Raw genomic sequence first — 24,988 nt, 5'->3', positions numbered from 1 at the left:
GCCTTACGATGAGGCCTGGGTTTCCCTGGGAACGCCTAAACAAACTGGGTCGAATTTGGGGAAGCAGGAAGTTTATTTTCTTCCCGCTTCTGACGGCAAACTTCATTTGTGGCTGGCGCGGTGGACAAAGATAGCTGCCTATGAGTCACTGCCGAGGCCGGATGGAGAGCCAGCACATTCCTCCTCTTCCTCCTCACATTTCTTCCCTTTTATTCTTTCCTCCTCTTTCTCTTCGCGATTTCCCATAATGCCCCTCTTGGACCTACCTACTGTCACATGGTACTCTGGTTACAAAGGTCAACCACTTTAAGACCTCGTTTTGCCTGCACTAAATGCCACACTCCTCAAAAATAAAACTCTAAAAACGTATATTTCTTATACATGCTGTGTATTAGGTTAGACTTTCTTGTTGAGCAGGGGTGGGCAAATCAGGGCACACAGGCCACATGCGCAGACGTTTTAATCCAGCCCACCAAACAAAAATGGTTAAAATGGTAAGACAATGTATGGAAAAGCTATCGAGCCTACTACAAAATTACTACTATGGAAATTCTACAACAATCCCTAGTGGCTGTTTTAGATCTTTGTCCGGACATCGAGGAAGCCCCTACCTCCTCTGACCGTGTGTGTGTAGGCGGTCACACGCAGTGAGTAGGCGCATTGAAGCAGTTTGAGAAGTATGGACAAATGGGTAACAGAACTCCTTTCAAAAAAGGATGACAATGTACCATTGTCAGGTCAGAGAGGTATGATGCTCCGTGCGCACCTGAAGGAACACAATCGCCATGGTGACCTAAATAATGTGAACACCTCAACGGAAACGAATATTTTCATGAAACCTATATAAACAGTTGAACATTTCTATCAATGGTAAAATGTAGAAACATACTTTTTTTTCTAATGAAAGATGAGGGTTGAAGCTTTCTTTTAATAGAACTATGCCTACATAACTACAAAACTATTTGTTCTGTAGGCTTTTAAAAATGAACCAAAATGAGTTTAAAATTTGGCTGGCACTGTCTCTTCCCATTTGGGAGAAACGTCTGGCATTGAAAGAGTTACGTGCTTAAAACAAGCACCTAATATATTATTTTGCTTTAATTTTGAGCGTTCTAAATCATTTTGATAAAACTTGTCTAGTTAAAAACAAATATCAATGTAACGAGTAGATGTCTGCATGTGTCTTAGTTCATGAATGTTGTTGAGGGTTGCTCCAAAATGGCCGACATTCTGTTTAAGTTCATGGGGCCGCAAACCTTTTTGTGTGTGGTCTGTGTTTTACGACACTGTTCTAATTTCAAAACTGGCTTTTCCTCTTCAGTTTTTTTCTCGTGACATTCCAGTTATTTATTCAGAGGACCTCTTGTTCCACAAATCAGGCTTTGATGATATAAACAGGCTGTCTTGCCTCCGGGGAGAGCTCTTACGCACTCTCCCACACAGACGAAAGTCACAATCTAAATAGTACGTGGCATCAAAGGACACGCAAATTAACACGGACGCAATTCACAGTAATGTGTTGTTGACTGCAAGTGACACATCCATTAACATTTCGTCAAACAAAGGCAACATGTTGATTTCTTAGTCTTTTTCCACTGAACAACCAATTTGTGCTAATATCTTTTAGTGCCGATAGTGTGAAAACATTCAAACTCAATTGTAACTTGTACAACCTCTTCATACAGGGTTAGTATATACAATGCTGTTAAAAATAATAGCAGTGCAATGTGACTAACCAGAAAATCTCAGGTTTTAGTATACAGTGGAACCTCGGTTCTCGACCATAATCTGTTCCAGAACCCTGGTCGAAAACCGATTTGTTCGATCACCGAAATCATTTTTCCCATTAAAAATAATGTAAATCGTTTTAATCCGTTCTAACGCCCTGAATGTTTACCTTGAATGTTTAACGTAAACATAAAGCTAACCCAGGCTAATCGTACGTTCGCGTTATCGTAATCTTCCGTACGAAAGATTACGCTAACATGAACGTGTAAAAATAAAAAAAAAACAGGTCGTTTACAAGTCATTTAGCACCCGGGTCTCCACAACAAGTGGTGAGCGGTTCATTGGAAAGGGGGCTCCGTTCCAACACCCTCAATGTTGGGCTCCGTTCCAACTCCCTGAATGTTTACCTTGAATGTTTAACGTAAACTTAAAGCTAACCCAGGCTAATCGTACGTTCGCGTTATCGTAATCTTCCGTACGAAAGATTACGCTAACATGAACGTGTAAAAATAAATTTAAAAAAGGATAAAGAAAAGAATTATGAATAGGATTTCTTACCTTTGTGGTGGTCAGCAGAAGGCGCTCGCACACCTCCTTCATATTTTGCCATTATTTCTTTCTTAAATGCAATAGTTGTACGCACTTCACCTGTAGCAACTTTGCTGCTTGCACTGACTTTCTTTGGCGGCATAATTAGGGGCTAAAACACTTTGTACACCTATATTAAAAGCGATAGCAAATCAAAGCACGTCCGCACGCGATAACAGTTGGTGACGAAAAGAGTGATCTACACCCGTACGCAGCTCACCATCGCACCCTAGCGTACGCACTCACGCATTACCGGCGTTCGAACTCCGATTTTTTGACTGAACAGCAAAGCAAGAATTTCTCAATTTTTGGTCGGACTCCGATTTGTTCGAACTGAGAGGCGTTAGAAAACCGAGGTTCCACTGTATTTGCTTACTGTTTTGTGACAAACAAGTTACCAAGATGTGCAGTAGATTCTCAAAAAAAAACACAAGACCCAGCATTCTTAATAGGCACGCTTCGTTGGCTGTCCAATCGGGCAAATAGTTCAAAAGGTTGTGTTAAAAAATAGCAGTGTCTGCTGTTGACTCTACAAACTCAAAACTATATTGCATTTCCAAAAAAAGGTAGGATTAGAAATCCCAATTTTGAGTTGCATGACCACAGTTTTTTGTAACTGCTTCACATCTGTGTGGCATAGTCAACCAACTTGTTGCACCTTTTAATTGTTATTTCACTCCATGATTGCTGATCGGCCTTCCATAATTTATTTATAAAACGAAATTAAATTTATAATTCATGGTTTTGTTTTACAAAACCCATTTTTCACCTCACATCTTCTCAGTTGGATTGAGATCTGGGGTTTGGGTTGGCCTCTCCATAATATTAATTTTATTAGTTTGGTACCAAGACTTTGCTCGTCTACTGGTGTGTATAGGGGTCATTGTCTTGTTGATACACTCATTTCAAGGGCATGTCATCTTCAGCTTAAGGCAACATAACGTCGTCAAGTATCTTGACATACACAAACTGATCCATGATCCCTGGTATGCGATAAATCGTCCCAACACCAGAGTAGGAGAAACATTCCCAGATCACGATACTTGCACCACCATGCTTCACTGTCTTCAATGTGTACTTCTACTCATTTTTAAGGCATTGGGGATCATTTTATCTGAACAGCCAACACCTTTTATGTACCTATTGATAGGTTCCTCCGTCTCCAATCAACTTTTTAAACAAAGAACGCTGTTCTTCAGATCAGGGTCTGTAACGACCCAAAATGCATGTTCGACCTGTGCTGGCTTTATCATCCTTCAATAGGCAACACTCGATTCACACCTGTTTATTTTTTCTTCCCCAAAATTGATTCGTTGCCACACTGCTATTTTTTTTAACACACCACTTTGAAGTATTTGCCCTATTGCACAGCCTTCAGAGCGTGCCTATTATGAAGAGTGGGTCTTGATTCTTTTCTGGGAATCTATTGCACCCACTGGTAACTTGTCTGGCATGTAACAATACAAAAATTTACTAAAAAACATCGATATTCTGTTTGGTCACATTGCACTATTATTTTGAACAGCACTGTACAATAAGAAGAATATCTACATGAGGACAATTTCAGCGTCCTCGTACAATGAGCTTAAGACAGCGCCACAGTAACTGTATTTTGTTGTACTTTTTAGGTACATATGAAACCGCCTAGCCAGTGATGTGTGGGTTGTATATGACAATATAAATGACGCAGAACAGTAGGAAAACATTGCAAGCCATTTGCATTTGAGAAATGCAGTAACACTTCATGTAGTAACGACAGTTGAGTACCAAATTTAAGAGATACGTGTTACCGTACTCATTACCGAGAAAAGTAATTGCATCCCAGGAACGTTTTCCTTTATAGCATGTTAGTCCCGACACTGCTGCTAATGTAACAGATGATCAAAATGATTCAACACATAAAAACAATCTAACTCTGAGGATTTTAGCATACCGCTTGATAATAGCTTAGTCTCTTTAGGTCAGGGATGTCAAACTCAATTGCACAAGGGGCCAAAATTCAAAACACACTTAAGGTCGCGGGCCAACCAGGATAAACATTTATTGAACACACTTAAACTGAATGTTTTTGGAACATAAATATGAATAAAAACAGACAAGAATATTAAATTTTCAACCTTAAATCACTTGTACAATATTTATTATTTTGCTGTGAATAAAAATATCTTGTTAAATTATACAACTTAGAACTTAACTTAAACAACTTAACATTAAAATAACATTCAAATTCCTTTGCTCCTATGTCAATGTATATATTAAAAAAAACTTAAATATCCCAAAAGGTTTTGCTCTCCTTAATATATCTCCTGTCAAAAGTATGAATATGACAATGCTACACAAATTATTTTGTAAAAACGTCACAACATTCTGAGAACAGGGAACCTGATGTGCTTACCCTTGGCGCAGACGGCGTAGGACGAGAGATGGGAGGGAGTGCTTGCACTTTTTGCATAGCTCCACCCATCCCTCCCACTCACCCAATCAAATAACTTTAAATTCTCTTCCGGTGTTTTGGCGTATTTACAATTTGTTCCGTGGATTCATCAAAAAGTATCTGAACACTGAACACAGATTATATAGTGAGCTTTTATATAAAGGATTCTTTAGCGTTGTACAGCCAAAACGAGTTTTTTTTTGTGTTACACCCTGACTGTAAATCGTAGTGAAAACGTGCCCTATATATTCTGAAAAGTACTGCATTGCAATTTAGATTTGGTTTGGTTTTGCGTGTATCTGAACAGGATTAATGGCTTAAGTTTTGAACGAGATGGAGAAAATTTGCATGCAATTAAATTTGTCTTTGAGCCATAGGTACTCATAGAAAGAGCCATATCTGGCTCGCGAGCCATAGGTTCCAGACCCCTGGTATATAGTATAGTATACGTCATATATGAAGGAATAGGTACAGTGACTAAAACGTCAGAATATGATGTCCAGGGATGAGACGGCGTTGTTCATATTGACGGGCCATTAATAACAATAATGTAAAATGGTCTTGCGGGCCGGATATGATTACACGGCGGCCCGGACGTGGCCCGCGGGCCGGAAGTTTGACACATGTGCTTTAGGTCCTGGCCATGTCAGCGCTATTTCTTAAAGCCACGCTAAGTCCTCCATAAGAGCCAATGCTGTTCTTACCCTCGGAGAAAATGAAATAAAAGGGGAGCTTGTTTCCGTTGTCTTTTCTTAATCGGCGCACATGCGGTAAACATGAATTCCCCTCGCAGAGAAGCTGGAGCTTAATGAGCACTTAGCATCTAATTTATGGCTAATTGCAGAATGTTGATGGCCACATGTGGAACATGTGTTAAAATAGCTCTGTGAGGCGTTTACGGTCGTGCGGTCAAAACAAGCATATGATTTGCACTAGAAGGGGAAAAGGGAAATATAAATCTGTAAAATTGATGGAAAGACTTTTGAACACACTGTTTGAAATTTGGAACACTGGGGAGGGATCGATTTTTGACAATGAATCATCAGTTGTATTCTTAAAGGCACAGTGTGTATTCTTTAGCACCACCTGGTTGCAAGAAAATCTTCTTTAAAAAAAAAACAAGAAGAAAAAAGCAAAATACATGAACTGTCATGTAAACATGATTTCTTTTAGAAAAGATAGAAAAAAATGCATTTAATTCATATGAAATGAGCCTCACCTAAAGGAAGTTGCTGCTCCGGGTCCCCAAAACATTTTCAAAAGGCTGGGCTAAAAAATAAGATCACTCTGAGTCACTGTGGTCTGCATTCCTCATGCTGTTTAGCACTCGCTTTTGGTTGCACTACACCATACAGCGACTTTTAGTTGTCAAATAACACACACTGTCCCTTTAAACTCATACTGTACCATCTTTTTTTTCTTTTTTTTAAGTTTATTCTAAATGTGTTTTGTGCGTTGGGGAATTAATTACAGTGATGCCAAAACATATTTGCATTGAGAATAAACTGCAGCATCCAATAAGCTACACATTAAATATTAACATCAAATAAAAATATCAAGTTATAGTGAGAAAAAATAGAGTTGGTTGTCGCATTCCCAATTAATTTCCTGCTGTTTTTAATGCAAAAATAGACATCCATTTTTCTTTGTGAACCATCAATTATAAACTGTTTCAACACTCTAAAATGCTAAAATTGGGGCAAGCCCAGGGGCTACATAACTTTGTTTTGGGAATACAATAAACACAGAAATTAAATTAGTTATGTCGATTAATATTCTATTCATAATCAGCCAAAACTTAGATTAGATAGAAGTTTTCTGCAAAATTAACATCCAAAGCTAAATAAATAAGTGACAATAAAAATAACAAAAATTCACACCACAGCAACACATGCATTAGGTGCCTCTGTATGAACTGCTGTATTCTCTTGTATTCTTTGTGTCTGATATTTAGCGATAAGTAGCATTACACAGTTAATAGATGGGTAAAACTAATAACTAACGTCAGACAGGCGTCTACTCTGACAGTGTTTAAGTCCAGGCTGAAAACAGCTCTTTTCAACTGTGCATACAACTGAAAGGGTTTTATCTGCACTCTTCACTTTTATTTTAATTCATTGATTTTATTATGTTTTATCTGTGGTTATAAAGCATTTTAAAAAACACATTTTAAATTTTCAATGTCTATTCTTCTATGTTTTAACTGTAATTGTGTGTTTTTAACCTGTCTCTTTGCCCTTTCTGTAAAGCACTTTGAATTGCCTATACAAATAAACTTGCCTTGCCTAATCTGGTATTATTATAACTATTGTGATGATGAGGATTCTTATAACAGTATGTGACTATTATTGGTATTATCTGTATCCAAATAATGTTGGAGCAGATGCCTTATACAGTTAATAGATGGGTCAAGCTAATAATTTAGATTATTACTTTTATAACTATTATCATGACTGTTATTGTTGTCATCATCATCAACTCCGATTATTGTTTTTGTTGAACGTTGTTATTGTTATATTGCAGTCACCATTATATTATGCAAATTCTTTACGTTCTAGATCTATATTTATAAACAAAACAATAAGGTTGGTGATGATGGTGAGAACACAAAACACAAAAAATTGAATAAATCACAATCACATAGCGATAACATAAAACACAACATACATAACTGCACAACTCATAGTTGGGGCAGACAAGTGGGAGTGTTTATGCTGTATCTATCTTGCTCAAGTTCCCATTTATTATCCTTTCAATGCACGGATCAGGACACTTAGCTATGGGTGTTCCTGCAGAAGGTTCGCAGATACTTTGTGTGATGGACAGCACACACCACAAAAATAGTAATGGTGGTGGTGATGATGCTACTATGCATCCACAGAAACTGTAAATATGAATATTCGTGATGGTTTGTCATATGTAAATACACAAGAGATCTTGCTGTAAGACACAATTATTAAGTAAGTCAAAGGGGTAAGATTAAATAAGCATATGCTTCTTTCTATTCCTTTTCGGACATGTTACGTTAGCATTGTTTTGGTTTTATACTTTTTTTTCCTCATATTCGAGAAAGTTTCATTCATTCTTTCTTTTTGGGATATTAAGTCATTAGGTTGGGCGTTATGTTGGCAACTGCATCCTGTTTTTGTGTTCCTGCTTTGTATTGAAGTTGGGAATTCATTGTAGAAACTTACTATTGTAACTCTGATCTTGGGGAATAATATTAGCAACCCAAAGATGATCTCTCACTTTAAAAATGGTGGACGGGATCATAAGGTTGCTTGGAAAAATGTTAGAAATGTACCTCAAAGGCAAAAAGGACATGTACACCCAGTCAATTTTTCATGTGTAGCCACTATGTCATACTGGTGACATCATAGCGAATGTTGCTTGTTCTTGCAGGAACAGCAAAAAGGAGGCTGACCTGGATGCAGCCCTGGCCCGCCTCCGAGACCTGGAGGCCCTTCTCAACTCCAAAGATGCTGCCCTGAGCACAGCTCTGGGGGAGAAACGCACCCTGGAGCTGGAGATCAAGGAGCTCAAAGCTCAGCTGGCCAAGGTAACCAAAACTCGGCCATGCTGGTCATAAGACTTTTCTACAGCAGCTGGTTAACAATTCTGTTGCACCATCTACTGGCTCTACTTGTAAATGACATGCTTTTTTGCAGTCCTGGTTTTTATTTGCGGTTTTATTATACAGTAAACCTGAAGTCTCGCCATACATCAGTCTCGAAGGGAGCATTTTTAGGGTTTGGCAGGCCTCCTATGGCCCACATTAAGCAACAGGTGTGTAATAAACTCTCGTTTTTCACAGGGGTTGCATTTCCAATTGGTCCCGCGATAGTCAAAACCTGAAAAGTAGAAACTTTTATTTAACTATTCATTTATTTATATATCGAATACTCCGTTATTCATTGTTACCAAAAACAAACCCAATTTGCAGGCACAAGTATCTGTTTAACAAATAAAATTATTGTACTTTGTAAACATTTCTTTCGAACTCTCAAATTATAAATTTAAACTTAATCTTGCTTGTATATTGCACTATTGATTAATTATTTTAAATATACGATTTGTTGACCGACTTGGGCACTTGTGCAGATGAAGCAGGTTTCGATGGGAACCTGACTTAAGCAAAAATCTCAATTTGCTCCAAAAAAGTGAATCATGTACTGATTGTTATCAGTGTGACGATATATTATCAATCTATTTTTGCTATTTTTCTTTGGCAAGCCATTTTTGTCAAGTCACTCTTATTTGTATAGCCCTTAATCACAAGATGTCTCGAAGGACTGCACAGGTTATAATTACACCATCCTCTGATCTAAAACCTGATCTTTTTGGACCTATCACTTCAACAAAAGCAGCAACTTTCTTCCACTTACCAAGCACCTATCTGCTTTTGATGGCTCTTTTCTTTTGCAACAAGAACAGAAGCCCTTTGAGCAATTACTGCATCATAATTCCTTTGCGGCTTTGTAATCGGCACTCGCAGCTTCCCGATTGTAAATAATAAAAACAATTCCAAATGTCTAAAAACGATGGACTTTACTTCAGATTTGTATTTTTCCACCATCATGTGGATCTCATTGGGAAAACAAAAATGTGGTCTAAAAATGCTATTACCTTCCTTTAGCATGTGGAGAAGTCCAACTTTTCTGGGAAATAGAAAGCATCTTCCTCTGCTTTAGGAGGTTTTGTGTGTCCAGGATGAATTCATGCTTGAAATAGATGAGAAAAAGAACGGTTTATCCAAGCGCGTCTAAGAAAGTCGCGTGCTGCTACGCGCCACACAAGCAGCTTGACAGAGGCTGCAATGATGATTTCAGCCAGAAGATGGCGTCAGCAAGTAGAAAACTTTCAAATTCCGGACAGCACCTTCAAACAACGCTTCCTTGACCTTTATTATTTTAAGAAGATTACAACGGCGGTGTGTTTCCTTAATGTTTTCTGGTTGATTAATGGTAGATAACAGATAGAGCTACAGTGGGCGATATGTGAGTGGCGACATATTTAAAACTGGAGCTCAATCTTCTCTTGTGCTTCTCCCAGCAATGTCTTGTGGGCCATGAGTTGGACACACGTGGCTTAGCCAATTGGAACGCAGAACACAAAAGATAAAAACCTGCAGTGTGTCAATAATGCAAAAAGTAGACCACAATACAGGAGGGATTACTGTATTGGAAGAGTAACTTTTGTGTTTCTCCTTGAAATGACTGATAAAATTGCTTGTTCTTCTTCTTTTCCTTCAGTTGGATGGCGCGCTGGCAGACGCCCGTCGCCAGCTTCAGGATGAGATGCTCCGCCGAGTGGACGCAGAGAACCGTCTGCAGACGGTGAAAGAAGAGCTTGAATTCCAGAAGAACATCTACAACGAGGTGCCGGCATCCGTCCTCTTGACCGCTTGCTCATTATTTGTCGTCCATGTGACCGATGTGCATCCGGTGTTGCAGGAAATCCGCGAATCCAAGCGCCGCCACGAGTCTCGTATGGTGGAGATCGACAGCGGGCGGCAGATGGAGTTTGAGAGCAAACTGTCTGAGGCCTTGGCTGAGCTGAGGGCTCAGCACGAGGACCAGGTGGCAATTTACAAAGCCGAGCTGGAGAAGACCTACAACTCTAAGGTGAACGGCTTCGTGGCCCCGACTGATGTCCATGATGGGACATTTCTAGGCCTTTATAACGGAATGTGTTGGAGAATACCTAAAAAAATTGTGACTAAAGCTATTTGTTAACCTTTGCCTTAGCCCAAAACTCGTATCCTATACCAGGGGTGTCAAATTCATTTTAACTCGGGGGGCCACACAATAGAACAAACTTTCTTTCAGGGGCCGGACTAGTAGATTAAAGAGAAAGTAAAAGAGATAAAGAAATGAAAGAAAGAGGGAAGGAAAAGGAGAGAGGGCGGGACAAAGAAAGAAAAAGAGAGAGAGGGAGAGAGCTTGAGAATCAAAAGATAAAAAGTCGTGAGAGAGGGGGAAAAGAAACAGAGAGGAAGAAAGAAATCCAAAGAGAAATAGAAAGACAGAAGGAGAGAAAAGAAAGCGCGAAGGGTAGAAAGAGAAAAGAGAGAAAAGGAAAAAAGGAAGTTCGAGCAAAAGAGGTTAAAAGACACAGAGAGAGAAAGAGACGAGGAGCAACAAAGGAAGAGAAAATGAGAGAAAGAGAGAGAGAGAGAAATAAATAGATACAAGTACAGCGTCTTTGCGAGAGGCACCTAGCTTTGGCAACATCAAGATGACATATTTCAACCTGCAGCTTGTTTTGCTCTTGCGCTTCTCTGCGTGTTGTCTCGCGGGCCGGATTCAATCCCTTAGCGGGCCTGATCTGGCCCGCGGGCCGCCTGTTTGACACCTGTGTCCTATACAGTGGTACCTTGTTGGTTGAGTAACGATTTGGTTGAATACCGAAATTATTTTTCCCATAGGAAACAATGGTAAGTGTTTTCATCCGTTCCACCCATAAGAAAATACCTAAAATAATAAGAAAACGCATATCTAAACGACATTAAAGACCATAAATGTGTACATGATATAAAATAAACATAAAAATTAAGAAATCTAAACTATTTTGTATCTGTTGCGTACCTTTGAACAGTGCTGTGATAGCATACAGGAATGGGTGTGGGAAAGTTACTGCTTAGCCTTCCTATTCTCTTTTAATAAGAAACCTGTCGATTGTCAGCTGCTTCTTCCTCTTTTGCACTATTATTCTTAAGTGGGACATGACATTGTCATTAAAAATGTTCCTTCCCTTTATCGTTTATGTTCTTGGCACCCATGTTCAAAAGCAACGCAAAAGCACAAACCAGGAAAAAAAAAACTTCGAAAATGACGTACCCCTTCATTCCGGAGAGAAGTGGCGCTTAAGCTAGGCTAACTCGGCTCCACTCGTTACGCGCCAAATCTCATTCGATTTGACTATTTTCGGCTATTTTGACCCGGCTATTTTCGGTTTGGCACCGAATTCCGTCTCTGGCATCGAAACATTTTTTGCGCACATTTTTGGGGCGAACACCGATTTGGTCGAGCATTGAGGCAGGTGAGGACCGGGGTACCACTTTACCTTCATTTGTAAATGCTAACGAAAAGTCTAAATAAACGTAATCGTAGTTTTTCAGTCTAGTATTGCAATTTTTAAGCGATTTTCGATTTTTTTTAAAAAAGTGACATTTTTGTGCTAGTTTTGTTTTTTGAAAGAACATAACAGTCTTGTTGCCACAGTAGTGTTAAATCCCCTGGAAGTATTTTATTTAACTTCTCCTAGATTTCTCTAAACAATAAACGTTAGTTTGTTTTTATTCATATTTCCATTGAAGCTGTACAAAAAATGATCCTTAAAATTAACACAACACGAGGGTAAATTATATTGGCACGCTTTATTAAGAAAACAGCGCCCTCTTCTGGAGGTGCCTTGTTAGAGTTTCTGTCTGCTCACACAAGGCTCAAACCGCAGTGTGCAGCGATAACACAATTGCCCTATAGACGCTGCCGACTTACGAACAAGATACGTTCCGGACGATCGTTATTAAGTTGAATTGTTCGTAAGTTGCTTCAGGTCTATATTTTGTATGTTGAAGTTTTATTTAAGTATGTTTAAGGCTTGAATACGTAACCTGTATTGTTTTGTATTAAACAAATAACATTTCATAAAATAATATGCTTTATAAAGATAAATAAAGTTGAGTTTAACTTACTTTTGGAAGATGCGCTTCAAGATGTCCTCCTATGTGGTAAAAAGTTAAGTTAAAAAAAAACGTTTCAACCACTTTCTCAACCGCATCAAGCTTTCTTATTCCACTTTCATTTCAGAAACGGCTCGCCTCTTCTTTTCACCATATTGAGATTTTAAACAATGAAAATATCAAAGTTCTAAGCGTGCTGCAGATACAGTATAGAATGTTTACAAACGAACTAGGAAGTAGATGCCGGATTCTTCTGGGTCGATGCTGGGTGACCTCTCACAGTGCCACATGCCGGTATCGGCGGAAAGAAGCACTACAGTAATATCCTGTACTTGGAAAAAGGTGCAAACAATACAAAATCTAATTCACAGCAATGTCCAGATATTTTTCAAAATCCCGAAAAAAAATGTTCGAACAACCGTTTTTTGTGAGTAGGGGAGCGTCTGTCAGTGTTCATTTTACCTCTGAAAAGTGAAAAAGTCAATTCATTTTCTGCATTAAATTATTTTTGGTAATATACTGATTAAAGGGACAACCACAAACCTGTCTTTTTTATTTTCTCATTCTATACTTCCTTTTTTCTTAACTTCTTTATACAACATAATCATTCGTAATATAATGCATCAAAGCAAGTGAGCCGTTTTAGAGCCGGCTCTCTTTAATGAGTTGAGCCGAAAAAGCCGGTTCTCTAAAAAGAAACAGACCTTCACTACACAACTCGAACTGGAGATCGGCGTGCGGACGAAAACTCGAACCGCGAGACCAAAACAACAATGGCGGATCTGTCTCATGAAAAGTTTGGAGTCCGGTAAATCTTTGTTAAAAAATGATAATGACAGTTTCATGTCAAAAAAGTTACGTCCCGGGGACGCACGTTGATTTGACACGATGCGTCCCCAACAAAAATAATGCGTCTAGGACGAAGGGACGCGGGCAAACGAGAACACTGGTCTGTACGTCACATCGCAATAACGATTAGATTTCGGTTAATCGTACAGCCCTAGCTCAAATACGGTAGTATTCTATGGTAAAAGCTCATGTATTACATGCACCCAAACTTTGAGTTAATCTGTGGGTAAAAAACTGTATACAGTGTATGCAAAAAAAATACCCCAACTTTTATTTATTCCTTTGCCACCAAACAACACACGGCCTGTTACCGGTCTGCGGTACTGTTGTTGCTGACCACTGATCCACATGATCACCCGTGCTGCCTAATGCTAACTATTTGATTCTAGGCACTACTTTGCTAACTTTTGCATGCCAAGGTTAGCTGCAGTTGCTAAACAATGCACATTCTCGCCCCACAGTTGGAGAATGCCCGTCAGTCTGCCGATAGGAACAGCCACTTGGTTGGGGCCGCCCACGAAGAGCTGCAGCAGACCCGCATCCGGGTGGAGGGCTTGTCGGCCCAGCTCAGCCAACTTCAGAAACAGGTACGGAAATTGCCACGTTGCACAATCGCTAAAAGTACTCCGCTCACAGGAGTATGAAGGCCCCACAGTATATCACGTTAGACCTGAATCTCCCGTCCCGTTATCCAGCTTTCCCTGAGCGAGTCGAAGGTGCGTGAGCTGGAGGAGACGCTGAGTCGGGAGCGCGACTTGATGCGGCGCCGGATGGAGGAGAAAGATCGGGAAATGGCCAAGATGCAAGCACGTCTGCAGCAGCAACTGGACGAGTACCAGGAGCTCCTTGACATTAAACTCACCCTGGACATGGAGATCAACGCCTACAGGAAGCTGCTGGAGGGCGAGGAGGAAAGGTCAGCAAACGATCAATATGGAGTCCATTGAGTTTGAATACGCAAAAACGGTCTCTGAATGATAAAATCCCAAAAATGTTTTACAAAAGTCTCGAAACTGAGAAATATTCCCCCATAAATTCAAAATAAGATATCCATTTAATATCTGCACCGCTTATCCTCAGTAGGGTCGCGGGGTGCTGGAGCCCAACCCAGCTGTCCTCGGGCAGTGGGCAAGGGACACCCTCAACTGGCTGCCAGCCAATCGCAGGGCACATAGGGACAGAGAACTTACTCGCTTAGTCACAACTAGGGACAATTTAGATCGACCAATTAACCTTTTTTAGGATGTGAGAGGAAACTGAAGGAAAACCCATGCAAGCACGGGGAGAACCTGCAAACTCCACACAGGAAGGCTGGTAGCTGGATCAGAACTGTGCCGCGGAAGCGCCAACCACTCGGCTGCTGTGCCACCCTCAAAATAAGATAACTAAGTGCTTGGCTTACTAAAAAATTCCAGTTTGGGTCCCAAATGTCTCTTAAGGTTGTTTTCGTTGCTTTAATCCCCACATTACCAATTATTATCCAACATTACGCACGGAATGAATTAAAAAGGTGGAAAATTATGAAAAATAAGACGAATTGAAAAAAGAAAAGGAAAAATATAACTCAGAGGAATAAGAAGAAAAATGAAATAATAACATATAATAACAAAAAATAATAAAATAATAAAAATATAACTAAATATTTATAAATTTACCAGAAATAAGATAAAAGAAAAAATAATTTTAACCATTTTATGTTCGACAAATTTGAAGTTAACAACACAGAATCCCCCCCAAAACTGGCAATTGACCAATTATAAAAAAAAGTCGTCTCAGGGGCGTTCCCCTTAAGACCCGGCTCGTAGAGACGTTTCGTTCCCGAACAACACGAGTCTTGCCTTCTCTTTCGGCGCATTAGTATATACTGTAAATACTGGAGTAGTAATCCCTATACAGTGGAACCTCGGTTCTCGACCATAATCCAGGTCCAGAACCCTGTTCGAAAACCGATTTGTTCGATCACCGAAATCATTTTTCCCATTAAAAATAATGTAAATCGTTTTAATCCGTTCCAACACCCTGAATGTTTACCTTGAATGTTTAACATAAACTTAAAGCTAACCCAGGCTAATCGTACATTTGCGTTATCGTAATCTTCTGTACGAAAGATTACGCTAACATGAACGTGTAAAAATAAAAAAATAAACGATAAAAGAATTATAAATAGGATTTCTTACCTTTGTGGCGGTCAGCAGAAGGCGCTCGCACACCTCCTTCATATTTTGCTATTATTTCTTACTTAAATGCAATAGTTGTACGCACTACTTTTCTTTTTTCACCTGTCGCAACTTTGCTGCTTGCACTGACTTTCTTCGGAGGCATAATAAGGGGCTAACACACTTGGTACACCTATATTAAAAGCGAAAGCAAAATGAAGCACGTCCGCACGCGATAACAGTTGGTCAGGAAAAGAGCGATCTACACCCGCACGCCGCTCAGCATCGCACCCTAGCGTACGCACTCACGCATTACCGGTGTTCGAACTCCGATTTTTTGACCGAACAGCAAAGCAAGAATTTCTCGAAATTTTTGGCCGGACTCCGATTTGTTTGAACTGAGAGGCGTTCGAAAACCGAGGTTCCACTGTACATGGTAGTCGCTGTTTGTAACTGTGATATGATACAAAAAGACGTGACGTAACGAACTCAGAGGGGAGTGAAAACAACGCAGCTGAAAACTGTGTCAGGCGTGCCAAGTGGGTCATGCTTCTGTTGATATTCTGCAAACCGTCGGTAACGTCACGGCGATGTAACTGTGAGGTTGGTGAGATAATAATAATAATAATAATAATAATTTCCTTGTATTGTCATTCTGTGTAACAATGTACACAGAACGAAATGTCGATTGCATCTGACCCGATGCAGCCGCAGCCAAGAGAGGGCGCCGCCGACCACTTTTTAAGTCTTAGGAATGACTCGGCCGGGGCGCGAACCCGAACCTCCCAGTCTCAAAGCGGGCGCCTTACCATCTAGGCTACTGAGCTGGTAACCCCGTGAGTGAAAAAATGCCGTTACGTAACAGCATTATATATAACAAAGTTATTCCCAACACTGCCCAACACAGAGCACCCTCCCTATTCTGCTCTTGCTGTCTGTTAGAAACACAATGCATGATACAGTGATATCAATGACAATAAAGACGATTCAATTCATTTTTTTTATAGCCCTTAATCACAAAGAGTCTCAAAGGGCTGCAGAGGTTATTGCATAGACTATTATTACAGACTATTATTACACCATCCCCTTATCTGAAACCAACATGAGGGCAAGGAAAAACTCAAAAACCTCAACATGAGGAAAATGAAGAAACTTTGAGAAGGGACCGCACATGTGGTAATCCCCCTTTCAGGATGACCAGGCTGCAATGGATGTTGCAATAACAAATGATATAGGTTATTCATATGCAGGGTTGGGTAGGGTTACTTTAACTTGATTACTTTCAATTACTTTTGGATTACTCCAATACCAAATATGGTAATAAAAGACAAACAAAACTAAATATGAATAAAATGATGACTCACAACACGTGGTAAGCTTTCTGTCCTGGCTTTGATCTCTTTGATCTCTAGCAAAACTAACATAAAATGTGACAGAAACAAAATAAAAATAAATCCTAACAGCTTGCCAACATAATTTTTGCCGTTTCATGAATTCCGTTACTCCCCAAGCCTGCACAAAATTGAGTCATTTTATTCATATTTAGTTTCTTTTGTCTTTTATTAGCATATTTGGTATCGGAGTAATCCAAAAGTAATTGAAAGTAATCCAGTTAAAGTAACCCTACCCAACCCTGTTCATATGCTATAGAGTAGAAGTGTGTTTTAAGCTTAGATTTAAAATTCAATTCAATGCAATTCAGTCAAACATCCGCGAAGGATCGAAACGGCATTCAGCGAAGCGCAAAGTAGCCAGGGGTCTCTGTATGATGAGAAATATAACCCAAGAGTGAGTTTGTCATTCATTATCCGCCCTCTTCCCCAGGTTGCAGCTGTCGCCCAGCCCACCGCCCAACCGGGTGACGGTGACCCGTTCTTCTGGCTCGTCGCACAGCCACACCCGAACGCTTCTTCACGCCACGCCCGCTTTGGCCTCCAGCAGCCGCACGTCTTCGGGCGCCGCCAAAAAGCGCCGCCTCAACGACAACGACAGCGATACGTCCAGCGTGGTGGCCGTCGGGGGCACCGTCACCAAAACGCGCGTCATACAGCATGCTGCCGCCAGCGGGCGAGTCACCGTGGACGAGGTGGACCAGGACGGGAAGTTCGTCAGGCTCAGCAACAAAAGCGACGAGGTAAGAAAACCGGGATCTAGTTGAGGTCGGCTAGAATTAGACCACACTAACATTTTTTATTCAAATGATAACTACCGTAAAATCTGGACTATAGAGCGCACCTGATTATAAGCCGCACCCACCACTTTTTAAGTGATTTGCCACTTTCTTACTTACACAAGCCGCACCTCTTTACAAGCCGCGTGCGCACGCTTTAAAACTTGTGACACTATCACAAGTTTAACCCAGACCAGGCTGTAAGACCCACGATTGTAACTTTTTTTTTTTTTGGTTTAAACAAATTTATTGACACTAATAACAGCAAACAATGTGAGGTTTTGACAACCCTTCTCGACGACCTTAACAGCAATCAAGCATATTCACAATTTCGTTATGTCTGGCAATATGACGTTTTAAAATTTTTAACCTTTTTTTTTATCTGTTTGAACAAATAACTTTTTTTGGTTTGAACAAATTTATTGACACTAAAAACAGAAAACAAACATGACAATCTCAACAGCAATTAAGCACATTCACAATATTATATTCCAATATTACGTTTTTAACAGCAAACACAAAGTGAGGTTTGAACAAACCTTCTCGAAAATCAAACATATTCACAATTTCATTATATAACATCTTTGTTAGTGTCAATAGATCCGTCCAGGCCAAAGTCGATTGTCCTCGGTCTGAACAAATCCACCGACACAATCTTAGAACCATAATCAGCAGCATGAATGGAAAATGATACCCGTAATTAACGCATGATGCAGACTTGTAAAGTGCGGGTCCCGTTGAAAGTAATCCAAGGAAACAAAATGTAGATTTCCAAAGTTAAGGGTGGGAAAAATATATATCCACTATTGTCCGCTGCGACAACAGACAGATCAACCGGTAACTCAGCTTTACCCCACTTCCCATCAGCCCGCGTTTGCTCCGCCCCTTCTTTTTGTTTCGCTCGTAGAACACATAACCGAATAAATCTCTAAAACAAATACATTACAAAAATATACAGTTGCAAATACATATTATACATGGTTACACATATTTACGAAGAAAGACGGTACACCGAGAGAGTTTTCAAAGCTTTAATAATAATTGAACACGCTAGTAGGATCACGCTCGCAATGCATCAAACGTGTCTGTCAAAAGAAAGCATCCCGTAATTGTGAAATTCACGGTAGATCGTCCTCAACTTCCTCCTTATAACTATCACCATCAAGGGCGTCTTCCTCATTATCGGAACGTACCTTTACTTTACAGACAAACTTTACTTTACAGACAATGTATGCATAAACTTAGAGGTTGCAGTCTTTGTTGGCGCACATATTCTACTGGTCTTAATCTTACCTTTTATACTCCAACGCCGCTGGTGGCTGTTAGAAAAATTACATAAATTGGCCGCTTCACTGAATAAGCCGCAGGGCTGAACATTTGGGAAAAAAGTAGCGGCTTATAGTCCGGAATTTACGGTATATTGATTTTGTATTAATCGTGAATTAATTAACCTAAAAGTATGGATGGATATAAATAAATTATCTTTAAATTTAAATCTAACCAAAGTAATATTCTTTGGTAATCGCAAGGCAAATTGAGATTTAGAAGTACAAATGGATGGTGCTGCAATAGATGCTGTATCAGAAATTTTTAGGGGTCATAATAGACAATAAATTAAGCTGGAAAACACACATAAGACACATACAAGCTAAAGTATCTAAAAGCATTTCAATTATAAAGCCAAATTCATTTTAAACTATAATGCATTGTATTTATTATATTGTTCTCTAGTTCTGCCATACTTATCATATTGTGCAGAAGTCTGGGGCAATTAATTACAAAAGTTCACTACAGCCCCTTTTTATCCTCCAAAAACGTACAATTAGAACCGGGTAGGATATCGAGATCATACTAATATTTTATTCCTGCAGTCCAAATTATTAAAATTGGATGATTTAGTAAAATTTTTCACTGCACAACTGCTATTTAAGGTCAACAAAAAACATAGTGCCAAAAAACATCCATAAATTCTGAAAGGGAAATTATAATTTAAGGGGCTGTAGTGAATTCATAATCCCAAAGGTGAGAACCACCAGGAAAAGTATGTGTGTGTCTGTGTGCGGAGTCAAGCTTTGGAACTGTTTGCAAGACGAGATCAAGCGGTGTCCAACTATTCACTTGTTCAAATTTAAATACCAAAAAACATTACTGGCGGATTACAGAGATGAAGAAAATGGGGTATGAGTGATACGAGAGATGAAGGGGTAGGGAATATAAGCAATTTGCTTCTTACTACCCCTTTTCGAATATATTATGTAACATTATTTTGTTGTTGAGTTATTGTTTTTGGTCTGTTTTTATTTTGATGTTCGAATAAAGTTTTCATTCATTAATTCACTTAGAGGGAAGATCTTGGGCCCGAACCCGGTCCATATTTTGGGCTTAAATTGTCAATCATTATTCGGTTCAGTCGGGCTTTTCTCTCTTCGTTTTTTTTACCTTAATGAAGATTTACACAGCATGCACTTACTTTTACTCAATTCATTAGATAACGAAAATACTTAGCAAACTATCAGTCCAACTCAAAATCACTAAATCCAAATAAATTTTCCTCTTCTGTGTTGAGGTAAAGGATGCACCGCTTCCTCCTGACACCTCCCTCACGTCAGATGTCATTTCTGCTTCTTCCCAATAGCTTACAAGCTTTACAAACTTTCTTTCTGCTTTTTAGACGATTTCATTTATTGATTTTCTCTTTGGTGCCATTTTGTTTAATTTCACTTTTGTGCGCTGCACATCGCTGAAATGCGCACTTCAGCGCCAAACCTACGTTTCAGCACTGTACTTCACAGTGCACACTTGATTTAAGGGACTCTGCCCCAAGAAAACCCCAAGCTGCGTTGTTCAGTTTAATGCACAGTTTGGGGCTGATGTACGCACAGTCGGAGTACAGCTTCCTGTTTATCTTGCCATCAAATTAAAGCTTTGGGTTTATTTCAGGATCGTTTATTAAATCAACATTCGTCGGGTTTGGGCTGGTTCAGGTTTATATACCCGCGGGTCGGGTTGGGCTTAATATTTTTGGCCGATCTTACCTCTATCTGGTATGCAGAGACCCTTCACTACTTTGCGTTTCGGTTATCGCTCGTTCGATCCTTTGCAGAAGAAAAATATTAAAAAAACATTTTAAATCTATTGAACGCTTCACAAACTTCAGAGGAATGTTTCGGACAAATTCACGCCGATTGGCCAGCACCCCTTGACTTGAAATCTCTAATGCCAATTGGCCTATTCATATCATGGCATCTTTCATAGTCTACTCCTTGTCAGGATTGTACACCTGCTCTACATTGCACTCTGCATCTCACAGAGACCAGTTGGTCCTCGCGCCCTTCTTCATGACGCCTAAACGAGCTTATATTTGGTAAATCTGCAGAACAATTGGTTCTCTCTATATCTCTCACTCTATCTGTAAGTCTGCTTTAGTCAAAGTGCGCCCCAAAAATAACAGCGACTGATTTAAAATATTGTTTACCTTTAAAAGCTAATGGTTTTCAATTTGTTCTCTCTGTCTTGCTCTCTCTCTCGTTCTCTGCTTTAATCAAGGTGTGCCCCCCCCCAAAAAAACATTGACTTATTTAAAATACTGTTTACCTTTAAAGTCCTAACCGTTTTCCATGTGTTCTCCTTCTCTCATTCGGTAAGTCGGCTTTAAACATTGACTAATTTAGAATACTGTTTGAAAAAAAGAACATCACTACTTTGTGGATTTTGCACTTGTCGCAGGTGGTATTGGTCCCCATTCGCCGCAAAAACCAAGGGATCTCTGCATGCCAAGGGTGGGCAATATTTTTTAGGTGCTGGCTGTTTTGGGTTAAAAATTCGAGGGGAAAAAATTATTGATCTGATTTTTTAATTTTTTTTTGCATCTGTGTATAATTAATGTATATGTGGTCCGTGGACCATAGTTTGCCCACCCATGGTATATGCTAATGAGCACTTTTGACCTTCCCTTTTCAACCCGCAGGACCAATTATTGGCTGGCTGGCAGTTAAAGAGGCAAGTTGGCGGGGATGCAGCCATCGTTTACAAATTCCCAAACAAGTACACCCTGAAGGCCGGAGCCAGTGTCACTGTAAGTACAAAATAAGAACGTGTTTATTCTTAGATAACCTGCTTTTTTTTTACCTTAAAAAAAAAGAACTCTAAGTTTGTGTGTGCATTATACACAGTAGTATTGGCGCAATGATTGATTGTCGAAAATATCACAGACCACATTGAATACAACCATCTCTCCACACACAAGACACCTACTACCCAAAGAGTTTAGCATTGCGTTTTGCACACTTATCAATAACCATTACCCATTTTCTGCACCGCTTATCCTCAGTAGGGTCGCGGGGGTGCTGGAGCCCATCCCATCTGTCTTTGGGCAGTGGGCAGGGGTCACCTAGAACTGGTAGCCAGCCAGTCGCAGTGCACACAGAGACAGACAACTCACTCGCTCATTCTCACCTAAGGACAATTTGAACCGGCCAATTAACCTGACATGCATGTTTTTAGAATGTGGGAAGAAACTGAAGGAAAACCCATGCAAGCACGGGGAGAACATGCAAACTCCCCACAGGAATCGATCCCAAGACCTCAGAACTGTGCCGCGGACGTGCAAACCATTCATCCACCGTGCCGCCCAATATCTAGAAATATAAAGTCTTAATTCGGTCTTCTTCATACTTTCAATGGCATATTAGTACCTGTTGGATCAGGCATGTCACACATGTGACCCACTTGATGATTCAAGCCAGACATAATATTCTTTTAAATTAAAAAAACAAACAAAAAACAAATGGTCACTCCGGCCGTTAGAAGGCAGTGTTGGATTTGTATAGTGCTGTGAATTGGTTCAGGTGTAAAACTGCATTTACTCAAACGTAAAAATAAACCAGTTAACGCATATCATGCCAAACATAGAAGCCTTTTCCCTCATTGTTTGTGAATAAATGTGTTGTGTTTAGAAAAGATACCTCGTCATCCGTGATTGCTAAGCTTTAGAGTAGGTCACTAGAGTAGGCTGAATGATAATTCTACTCCATCTACCTTGGTCATATCCATCAAGAGGGGTGACCGACAGCAAGCCAAACACATACAATAACAAAGAAAATAAAAGGGGAAAAAATAGCATAAAAGACACACACAAACATTTTTGGACCATGGCCAACCCAAATACCCAAACACCCAAACAAGTTAAGCACCTCGGCACATAAGTTGGTCATGCTTTCATCCCTCCAGATGAAACGGGACACAAGTGGCTATGTCACTCGGTTCAGGGTGACACAACACACTCTTCTGTTTACCAGTAGGGCCCGACAGCTTTCACTGGTTTACCCCTGCCGCATCATACAGGTGCCCTGCCCATCCCTTAGAACGTGTCCAAACATCCCACTATCCTTTTACAACACCTCTAAACTCATTCCTATCACCAACAAAAGGTCTGGCAAACCCTACTTATAAGGTCACTAAATGTGAGAGGATGTGGAAGTAAAGCAACTGAGTGGAAGAAAGAGGAGATCGGAAGGATGATGACTAAAAGGAAGGTTGATGTGAATGATAATGAAATACTAAAAAAAAACAAAGCTGACATTCTTTTACTGATCCAGCCTGCCTGCGAACAGAAAATCTGGATCCAGACCCAAACTGAGTTTATCTCTGCGCACAATGGCAACATTCTGAGTATTGTTTTATATAATGCAACTCTAGCGCTTCATGTCCTTTTTGATTTCATGTTCTTAGTAGTCCAGTGTGTCTTATACATGAAAATATTTGAATGAATATTCCTGTGGGATCTTTGTAGTCTGAAAAATATGGTACTTTTCTTCCCCTTGATTGCCGATTTTCCTCAAAACTGCGCATTTTTACAAAAGTGTTGTTAAATAAATATCATATTTCCTTTTAATAATAATTTTATTAAGGATTCTTTTGTGTTTTTTTCCGTGATATTCCCGAAATAGTGACATTTTATTAGATTTTTTTCTATTTTTTTATATTGATAATGTTTCTAAGCATATGACTACAAATGCCTAGTTTTATTTTGGTTTGGTGATTGTAGATTTATTATTTGTGCGAAAAGTGACCCTTTGTGGCGTGTGCACAGGTTTGGGCAGCATCCGGTGGAGGGAACCACTCGCCGCCTTCCGATTTGGTGTGGAAAGGTCAGGACTCTTGGGGAACTGGAGACATCCTGCAAACCGTCCTCATCAGCGCCTCTGGGGAGGTTTGTGACCCGCAAGTTATATTCAGATTCAGATATACTTTATTGTCATTCTTGTACACGTGTATACAGAACGAAATGTCGATACATCTGACCCGCACAGTTTCCTTGAATGTACGGATATAAATAAAATGTATTGAGTTGGAGTATTGAAGTACTAATAATATACTAAATAATTATAGCTCTGTATAGTATTATACAGTAGTGCAAAGAGTGCAAGAGGAGCAGCTAACCAGATGTGCAAAATGGGCAGTCAGGTAAACAAGTCACTATACAATAACAATAACACTGGAGTACGATAGTGCAGAGGAGAACAGATGTGCAAAGGAGTGGCTAGGTATAAGAGAACTGCCAGTAGTGCAAAAAAAACAAACAAACAAACAGATGTACAGATTAGCAGCTGTGTAGGCTTACTGTGTGTGTGATTGACCATTTAACAGTCTAATGGCCAGGGGGACAAAGCTGTTGCAAAACCTGGTGGTCCTGCACCGCACACTGCAGTATCTCTTCCCAGAGGCTAGCAAAGTGAACAGTCCATGATGGGGGTGAGAGGGGTCCCTAATGATGTTCTTGGCTCGGGATAGGCAGCGCTTCTGGCCAATGTCCTGAATAAAGGGGAGAGAAGTCCCGATGATTTTCTCTGCTGTCCTCATCACTCTCCTCACACTACCCCATTCGGCGGCGCTGCAGCCTCCACACCACACAGAGATACAGCTGGTCAGGATGCTCTCTATGGTGCCCCTGTAGAATGTGATGAGGGTGGTTGGGGGCAGGTGGGCTCTCCTCATCCTCCGCACCAAAAAATAATTAGTTTTTTCTACTGGTGTGATTCAAACCAACAAGGTATATTGTATTTTACCGTATACACTTACATATAGGCCTACACCCTATATAAGCCGTCCCCCGTGAAATTGCTTCAAAATGAATAGCCTTATACTAAAAATAATACCATTAATATTCATGAAACGTGTACCTGAATAATAATTATTTAGATGTGTAGTTAATAAAGAATAATCTACCAGGAACAAGGATACAAGTAAAACAATTCATAAACATTTACAGTACCTTTTAAAGCAGCGTTTTAATGACACTTGTATACCACTTTTGAATTTCACAATGATTTCCTTTTTCAACATGATTATTGTTCTCACTGTTTTCCACTTTTCCTTCC

General features: G+C 39.9%; 1 protein-coding gene across 2 annotated transcripts in view; it reads left to right on the top strand.

Annotated features, from left to right (window-relative positions):
- lmna (lamin A) overlaps positions 1-24,988 on the top strand; it is a 58,228-nt gene that overhangs the window by 29,648 nt on the left and 3,592 nt on the right. For both annotated transcript variants that reach the window (XM_088327392.1, XM_088327393.1), the window contains exons 3-10: positions 8,153-8,309; positions 10,003-10,128; positions 10,204-10,374; positions 13,745-13,870; positions 13,979-14,199; positions 17,264-17,573; positions 21,577-21,684; positions 23,701-23,820. In XM_088327392.1, coding sequence (XP_088183518.1) covers positions 8,153-8,309; positions 10,003-10,128; positions 10,204-10,374; positions 13,745-13,870; positions 13,979-14,199; positions 17,264-17,573; positions 21,577-21,684; positions 23,701-23,820 — 1,339 coding nt within the window. The remainder of the gene's footprint in view (positions 1-8,152; positions 8,310-10,002; positions 10,129-10,203; positions 10,375-13,744; positions 13,871-13,978; positions 14,200-17,263; positions 17,574-21,576; positions 21,685-23,700; positions 23,821-24,988) is intronic.

Source organism: Urocampus carinirostris, chromosome 2 (genome assembly GCF_059441175.1).
Source record: "Urocampus carinirostris isolate Australia breed hairy pipefish chromosome 2, RoL_Ucar_1.0, whole genome shotgun sequence".
Classification (NCBI taxonomy): domain Eukaryota; kingdom Metazoa; phylum Chordata; class Actinopteri; order Syngnathiformes; family Syngnathidae; genus Urocampus; species Urocampus carinirostris.
This window is presented reverse-complemented; position numbering and strand designations above follow the sequence as displayed.